Source organism: Pygoscelis adeliae, unplaced genomic scaffold (assembly GCF_000699105.1).
Source record: "Pygoscelis adeliae isolate BGI_AS28 unplaced genomic scaffold, ASM69910v1 Scaffold318, whole genome shotgun sequence".
Classification (NCBI taxonomy): Eukaryota; Metazoa; Chordata; class Aves; order Sphenisciformes; family Spheniscidae; genus Pygoscelis; species Pygoscelis adeliae.
In genome coordinates this window covers 737039-745830 of record NW_008825430.1, presented here as the reverse complement: position 1 = coordinate 745830, position 8792 = coordinate 737039, and the positions used below count along the sequence as shown (strand labels likewise).

The 8792-nt window shown below is 41.6% G+C and overlaps 1 protein-coding gene across 1 annotated transcript in view; it reads left to right on the top strand.

Annotated features, from left to right (window-relative positions):
* Positions 1 to 5641: 5641 nt before the first annotated feature.
* The window catches only part of MESDC2 (mesoderm development candidate 2), a 12494-nt gene continuing 9343 nt past the window's right edge, over positions 5642 to 8792 (top strand). The window contains exons 1-2 of the mRNA XM_009330975.1: positions 5642 to 5729; positions 7012 to 7073. Coding sequence (XP_009329250.1) covers positions 5642 to 5729; positions 7012 to 7073 — 150 coding nt within the window. The remainder of the gene's footprint in view (positions 5730 to 7011; positions 7074 to 8792) is intronic.

The following is an 8792-nucleotide window of genomic DNA, read 5'->3' as shown; positions in this document are numbered from 1 at the left end:
GGCACCCAGCGCCCTTCGCCGACTGTCGGGCTTCAGCCGGTACGGTGACGGATCAGAGACGGTTTCACGGTGGTAGAGACTTTCCTTCCATCAGCGGGGGGGCTTAGGCTGGCTTGGCTTTGCTTTAGTTAAAAAGCCCAACCTCCTGCTAGCCATAATTGGTGCTGTAAATACGCTACGGGATATTACTGCCTCTTTATTTACATAGAAATATTTCCCTCAGCACTGGTCTTGACCCATTTTTTTTAGAGCAATGAACATGAATTTGTTACGTTCCGCTCATGTTTCTGTCATTGCTTTTGAAGACTGGTTACCGTTTGTTAGAATTTAGCAGGGAAAATGTAAACCTACTGACACTAACTTTGTGTACGGAAAGCCTCTGCGAAGGAGACTTTCTCCTCTGGCCTGTTTCCATTCTGCAGCACACCAAGAACTTTATTAAACGATTCTTGTCAAAAGCAAGATGTTACGCTCAGTAAATCTGAGGCATTCAAGTAAATGCCATTAAATAATAATAAAATCAAAATTAGTAATTGTGCTGGAACAAGTTATACGAAGAGGGGTTGAACGCTGCCTGGGGTGCTTCCAAAGGGAATAAATAGTTTGGTAAATGGTGGTGATGAGAATATTGATGTCCCACACATCAGATTCACTGCTGTTACGCAGTATCTCCATCAACGTAATCCTAAATAATCAGAGTCCATGTTGAAACAACATCTTACATTTGTTATGTATTTTGCTGCAGCTTAAGTTGCGGCTAAATAACATTCTTTTGCTCCTTTCAGTCAGACTTGCCTTTTTAAGTTAGCCTCCTAATTCTAGGCATTTACAATGCCTTTAGCAGGCTCCAGAAATACATTTGTCCCAATTCACAGTTAACGTCCTGCCGCATTCATACTACTGCAGGGCTATAACTGGCCTTGATATATATGAAAATTGGACCAGACTGCTCACTTGCAGGCCAGATCCAACAATGTCCTGGCACAAAGGGAGCCCATCTAATGGATTGCATACTTAAAGAGCTTCAGCCAAGTTTATTTGTACACATTCTCACCCATCAGCTAGAGGAACCCTCGGCCTTCTCTACTGGCTTGTAGGGAGGGCCGTGAGCAGGATGAAGACAGATGTGAAAGCGGAGGGTTAGCAGGCTGTACGCTCTCGGGGGGCAGGGGGAAACCCTTGCTGTAGAGCCAGGCTTGCGGAAAGGGGCAGACACCCGTCTTCGGGTGTGTCGAAAATAATGGCAGTTCTCCACCCATCCCTCCTCACAGAAACCGTGTGAGGGAAATTCTGTTTACTTGGGTCAGATTATAGCGGGTTAAAGGAGGGTCATGATTCGGGCCTAAGCAGTTTTGGCTTACTGCCAGCAACTTGTTTTCAAAATTATAAATAGGAATGATTTCAGAATACTCTGAAAAATAAAAATCAATGGGCAGCAGAAGCCAGCTGAATTGTATTTCAAAATATTGCCAGGTATGTCCTTAAATGAGGCAGTGAGATATTATGTAGCTTGAGGAATGCCTCTCATAAATATTAACCTAGTTTATTTTTAATGAGGGTTGACTACATTTAATTAGGGTTTGAAAGATTTCATTTCAGAAAACGTAGGTCTCACCCCTGGCTAAGAAGAGGCGTTAAATGACTTAATAATCTTTTCCATTTTTAGATGCTGCTGCCATGATGCTCCGTATGATTTGTGCCATTCCCCAAGGACAATGCGGAGAGTTCCTTGGCTTGGACAGTTCCCGCTGTGGCTCCTCCACCAGCCTTCCTCCCAGCTGCCCACGCCAGAAACACAGCTAGACCGTAACCCATGGCAGTTCCTAGCAGCTGACAGGGCCACCAAAGCTCTTAGTAACTGCTATAATATAAAGCAAATGTTCTTTGAACTCCTTTAATCCCTCTACAGGACTGATCCAGTGCTTATCAGCCTCAGTATTAGCAAGGGGCAAAACCAGTAATTGTTGTCACGTAGTAGGTGTTGCTTGTGGACAGCCTGTCTCCAAGGCAGTCATTGCCAAATGTCCTTTTCCTCCAGTAGTAGCCCTGGGTGTTCAGCTCTTCTGCATATGAAATGTGTGATAAAGACCTGACCATCGCTTTTGGTTCGCTGTTTGGGGAGAAAAAAAATTTAAGAAAATACCACCTTAATTGGTAGTTTTCACGACGGAAGAGGCATTTCTTGGAGCAGCAGCCTGTTAGATCCTTCCTACACACGGTGTTGTTGCTTCTTCATAAGTACCCCTGGCCTGGCTAGGTTCAAGATCACCCATAGTCTGAGTTTACCATGGTTATTATTTGACCATCAGCACTGTAAAAGGGAGCCTTGAAGACAGATTCTCTCGGGTCCAGTAATTTGAGTAGAATTAAGGATCAGCTAGTTACATGCTTTAAAGGCCCAGTAGATGTATCTGTCTAGTTTAGGAGGAAACTTGGCGATGTTTGGGGTAGGTATTTCCCTCATAAGTCTTTCGCACATCTCTTTCAAGGAGAATGCATGCATACCCATTAATTTCATGGCTGCTGAGTCCAAAGGTGACCTGCAGGACTTGGGCAACTCTGTCAAGTGGTGTACAGACTTAGAAGACATGAAAATCAGGTGGCCATGCTTGGCTTTAAAAAGATTTCACTGACAGAGTCTGAATGAAATAACTCTCTGGGGCTCAAAACAGCAGGCATTGTCAGATACAAGGGATTAAAAGACTTTTTAATGTGGCTTAGTAGTGAACAGAAGATTGGCTTACTTGTATGAGCTCTTCTTCCGTCACATTGATCTTTATTTTGCATTGTGCTTAATACAACAGGAACTGGCGGCTGAAGTCTTCTTTCCCGAACCGAATCACCTGACAGGACTTGGCCCTTTTATTGCTTAGTAAAATCTGTTTTTGTGAAGGAGGAATTGATTTTTGCCAGTGTTGAGTAATAGCTGAAGAATACCAAGTTGTAATAATTTTATGAACACTGTATGTGGCCAGGTTGGTGAGAGGAAGTTACTATACAATGGGTTATACTACTTTATATTACTTTCCTGTCCAGATGTATCAATCTAACTTAATGGGGAGCTAGCTGATGAAAGAATAAAAGGCAATTCACTGGTTCCCCTGTGTCAGCTATATGTGACTAAACCCATGAGGTGGTAATTACAAGGCGATAGCTCCAGTTCTGAGGGATGCAGCTGATTTGTCAGGCTGAGAACTAAAAATCAGAGGAGGAGAAAGTTGGCAGGGACTGATGGAAGAAATAATTTAACACAGAGGCAGACTTTGCAGAAGAGGCTGGAAGAAGCTGGGCCTTCCTCTGCAGCAATGGACTGGTAAGTCATACAGAAGGAAAGGCAAGTGTGTTGACTGGTTTATTGGTTTTAAGATCTATTTTGTCTTAAATGGTTTGGTGCTAAGTGTTTTGTGGTCAGTACTTAGTCATTTACTTCATGGGAGACTAAAACTGTGAGGTCTGGGTCTGTCTCAGGTCTGCAGAGGTAATCATGGTTGATACACTAGGGATGCAACCTGACAACTGGTCTGTGTGCAGCAAAAAAGACAGCTAGAGATCTGGAGGAACAGTTAACTGGTCACTTGCCACAGCAAAATGCAAACACAGTCACAAGTTTTGGTTTTTCTTCTTTGAAAATGATTTTGTGTATAAATAATTAGCTTTTAGAATAATAGGGCTTTCGCAGACAGGCTTAACCTTGGTGTTCTGATGTGTTTTGTTTTTCTTTTTTAAATATGGCATGGTTAAAAACACAATATCAAAGGTAAGAAGAAATTTATTACATAGATACCAGTAATGTCAACATCTCAGTTATGTCTAAAATACTGGTTAGCTCCTGTTGCTCAACTGAAAGATAATACAGCAAAACTGGTTTTTATTTTGTTGTCCTTTTATTCACCATTTATTGTACTGCTGTTTTCACCGCTTACCATATATAATTGATTGGTTGTCCCCTGCTGTTACTGTGGATGTTGAATACACTGGCATGGAAAAGAGGCATTGTTATGAAAAGGAAAATGCAGCTGCAAACCTCCTCTTGCACGGAATGGAAGGCTGTGCCGTATTTTATGGTGATACAGCCAATAACGGCTTTCTGCTTCATGTTCTTATCTACCATCTACACATATGGGTATCCATCCCACACCTCGTGTTTTATGAGGCTAGCGCCCAGGAGAGCGTTAGGTGCAACATAGCTCCTTGTGTCCATTGTGCCCCCCTGGAGCAGGCAAGAAGGGCCGGGTTTGTCGGTCGGTTGGCTTGAAACTCAGAAGCACTTCATGGAAGAGTGATAAATGCTATTGATAAGAATGGTCCAGCATAAACAGGAATCCAAGGCCCTACCTTCAGACTCTTTGGTCTGGGTTTGTGTTTTTTTTTCCTTTTTGAGATCAAAGGAGAACACAGTATTTTGAACAAAATGTGCAAGGGCCCACCCTTCCTGAATTGCACCTTTGGTAGTCTGTTCTGTCCTGCAGCTGTAATACTCTACAGGAGGGTTTGGGGTTTCCCCCCTCCCTCTCCTTTTTTTTACTATATATCATGAGAGAAATTTAACAGATGTTTTCATAGGAGTCTCCGATGCTACACTTTTCTGATTGTGCCTCTGTGTTCTATGAGGAGAGCTGTTGATCATTACCGGTTTAAGTCTAGCACCTTTAATTCATCAGAAGTTCGTGTAATGTATTGCTTACATTAGATGTAGGTGCCAAAACTGACCTGTAAACCTAAAATTAAATTGGGACTGCAAAATTAATTTCCCTTAGAATGTGGAAATTAGACTATAAATGTCATTGCCTAGACCTTCTTTGACATTGATTTAATGTAATTCTTTTCTTAATAGGGTAACTTCAAATTGTGTAACCAGTCCATAGTTTTAACCAGCACAGATTTGTAGCAAATTTTGCAGTAAGGTGAGTATTAACAGGAACATTCAGTGGTGTTTCTGAATTTAAGGATTACAGATTTATTGCAGATGCAGTCAGGCACCATACCCCCCTCCCTAAACCTGATCGGATAGATAGGTAATGATACAAAGCTAGCATGTCACTTGTCAAACATCTCCATTCAGTCAATAAGTTTTAATTTATAAAATGCACATGCACAGGATAAGATAAATTTAGGGTAGAGATTTATTTTGTGGTCAAAACTGAATTCAGAATCTGAATTTCAAGGTTAGCACCCGAATCAGTCTTTCATGTCCAAATCATAATAATTAACCCCTAATTTGAGATAATTTTGAATTAAAAGCTTAATTTTTCAAATTGGACCCAGGAATTCAAGGTCTGACTAGCTCTGGAACAAAAATCTGCATTCTCTTAATAGATGGCAAGTGAGCGTGCTCGTTCTATGGATGAAATTATTTTGAGGACTGAAATTATTCTGAATCATTCAAGTGTTTATGCTCTAGATGACAGCATATTTTGCTCGCTTTCCTGTAAAAGTATTGAAAAGCATATTTTCTTTCTTGAGATTTAGAAATATTCTTGTTTTTAAAGATAACATGTTCAGGTCTGATTCCTCAAGTTTTTCTCTGAATGTGACTGCATTCAGAGGTCTGAATTAACACATGCACTGTCTTTGCATGAGAGCTCATGCGTTAGATTGTCTCTGCAGGGGAATGTTTAGGGTACTTAAGATAATTTGACCTATGAAAACATTAATTTTGAATGTTTTACTGAAAGTAGCTCAGAATATCCTGACATTCTGTAAAACGTATGACAATGCTTTTAAGCAGGGTAAGAATACTCTGAATGCTGGGTCACCTCAAAACTTGCTTCAAGTATTGTGGGATCTGTTACTCAGCAAGTCTCCTGTATTATTTAACACAATATTGTCCTGGTCCTTTACTAAGCCGGTAGGTGCAAAAGCAGTTCTGATACCTAGCAGGCTGTATGAAGAGCACAGCTGTACACCAGACCCCAGTCATTTTAGACACTCAAAGTAATCACTAAAAGGCTGCCTTTCACACCACTTCATTCGTCCGAGTAGAGTTCTTAAAATGAATTAATTCTTCCAGACACGGCATGTGTGGATAGCAGGTAGCCCTTGCATGTTCATTCTCCTTTCTGCGTGCTTAGGGCTGATCTTCTGATCCTGTTAGTTTAATCTCCTAATTGTCTCTATGTCCTTCCAAGAAGGCGCTGCCCTTTCCTTGCTGAAGTCAAGTTCTTTGTTCTTTCCAAGGTTTCATTCCAAGGAATGTCAAGGGACAAGCTTTAAGACCCTACTGTACTGTATTTGCAAAGAAAAGTAAAAAGTGACGAATGAGAATCCACTTTAGACTAGGAAACTGCACACAAAACCCCACCACCAGCAAAGACTTGAGAGAGCTTTTGGCAGCTAAAAATATATGCAGATTCTTCTCCTAACTCGTAAGAAAAAATGGTATGGGAAGTATATTTTGCACAAATATAGTTCCAAAAATGCAGGTTATATTTTAAAAAAATAGAGAATCCCAAACTTCATTAACTCAAATTTAGGACACCCTGAATCCTCTCATATTACAGCTTGACCCAACCCTACTCCATAATGAAAACAGTTTACATCAACAGGGAGAGGTACCTTTGCCTTTCTGATAAGGCGTAACTTTGTAACTGAAAGTACTACTAATAAAATTTGCATGTTGCAGGAGTAAAAATGACAGCCTCAGCTTGAGAGGTTCACTGGCGCGACTAGGTGGGACTTTAAGCTACCCCTTACTTTTGCAATCTGTAATGAAAGTAGCCACCTATTATCGAAGATGTGCTGTATTGCAATCGTAATAGTGTTAGCTGCTAGGACTATAAAAACTGTTAAGGAATATGAAAACGCTTGAGCTATAAAAAGCATATTTGTATGATTCTATAGATACTCTGAACAAAACACAGTGTGCTTCAATAAAAAGAAAAGGCAATTTAATTTGCCCCTGTCAGTGATACATATTTCTAGCTGCATTGCTTTTGTTTCTTGCATGGGAAAGAACAGCAGAGTACAGAGAGAGGCTGAATAGGTGTTTGTCCTGCAGCTGACTCCACAAAGAGCATACTTTGAACAAGTTCTTCCTGGACACAGAATTCTGCCTGAACAGAGATAGTTGCAAGGTGAGAGCCAAGCATGAAAAATATCTCCCCTTCAAATTAAAGCTTTTATATGCATGACAAGGAAATGCACAGTGCTGTTTGGTGCAGTGCTGGATATACTGAACGACTTGTTCACTTACCAAAGGGACTCGGATTACTTTTGAGATCCACATCTGAATGTAGCACCAGATATTAAAGAACGTCAAAGTTGGCTTGGTTTGTTCTAGTGAGAGAAAACAGAATTGAACAAAATATTTCCCAGTAGAAATTCAGTGAAAATATTCTATGCTGTAAGTCCAGCATTCCAAAATTGAATCTTCAGTCTTTTTTTTTTTCCAGTGAACGTACATGATCCAGTAATAACAAAAGTTACCAGAAACACATTTTAGTAAAACCTCATTAATCAGGGCAATCTGATATAGTATACCTGATGTTCATTATATTTAATGAGAAATCGCTGAGCAAATGTGCTCATTAGTGACTTACTGGACAGCTTTGTGAAAGGTACTTGACTAAAACCCCGTTTCACTTACTGTACATTTAACAAGCTCCATGAATAGCTATGGTCTAACTGCTTCCTGTTCCTCAGGTGCACTGGCAGCACGTCTGAAATGTTGTAAAACGGTAACCCCTCCGTAAGGAGGCTGCAGACCAGGCTGGTTGTTTATGAGGGTGCTGAAATCTTAGATCCCACATCCTCCTCTGCTCTTTCTCATGCTATGCGTGCACTCGGCAAGCTGCTGCTTCATGTGGCACGTATCCCTGGCCTTCACAAGCTACGTAGCCCTTCGGTGTCTCATCCTTTCAAGAGTTAGTCCGGGCTTCGGAAAGCCTCCCGAACCCACGCCCTGCCTACTGTCTGCTTTTGGTTTGCGTTTGCATGCTGTGCTCCTAAGGGCAGCGGGCTGCTGGTCCATTATAGGACTATATAGAGTAACAGAACTGGGGTTGAAGTGTTCACTCTATCGAATTAGTCCCTCTGCTTTGAACCTGCTCTCCCTTCAGTGCTTCCACTTGTGTGGAAAAGCACCCCGTTCACTGATCAGCCTGACCACAATTAGTCTCTACCAGTAGCAGCTACTGTGATGCTTCCTTGAAGTCCCAAGTTTAAACTTCTTGGAGCCCAAGTCTAAAAGGCAAAGGAGTGCTATTTGTAATGAAAACGACTTCCATGATGACAAAACGAAGACTGAGGCGTGAACTAAGGCTAGGCGGACATCAATCTCTATAATTTGGTTTGGGTAACAAGAAAAGTAGTCTGTACAAAGAAAAAGATGTATCAATTTTTTATGGTGTTCACATGTTCTGGAGTTGCATTTTAGCAACAGCTTTATTTTTAAGAGTCATCTTCTGAAAACCTAGTATCGCTGAGATACCAGTTAAAATTGTAAGACTCAGTGCGATGGGCCCCAGTTCCTATCACATAGATTAGTGAACGCAGATACTTGTCATCCTGCTTTAGAAAAAGCAACAAAAAGAAATCGCGTAGCTTATATTCCAGGAGCTGGTCCGTCATACTTTAAAAAAAAAAAACAACAAAACCAAACCACCACAATGTCCATCTTTCATTCAATAAACGGGGCCGAGATCTGCAGGGACTACGCCCAGAGCGGCCCCCGACCGCGGCAGGCCAGGGCTGGGCGGCAGCCTCCTGAAACGGCCCATTGTGTGGGGACAGCGCGCCACACGCCGGGGTGCGACATCACGGAGGAGGAGGAGGAGGAGGAGGAGGAGGGTGCG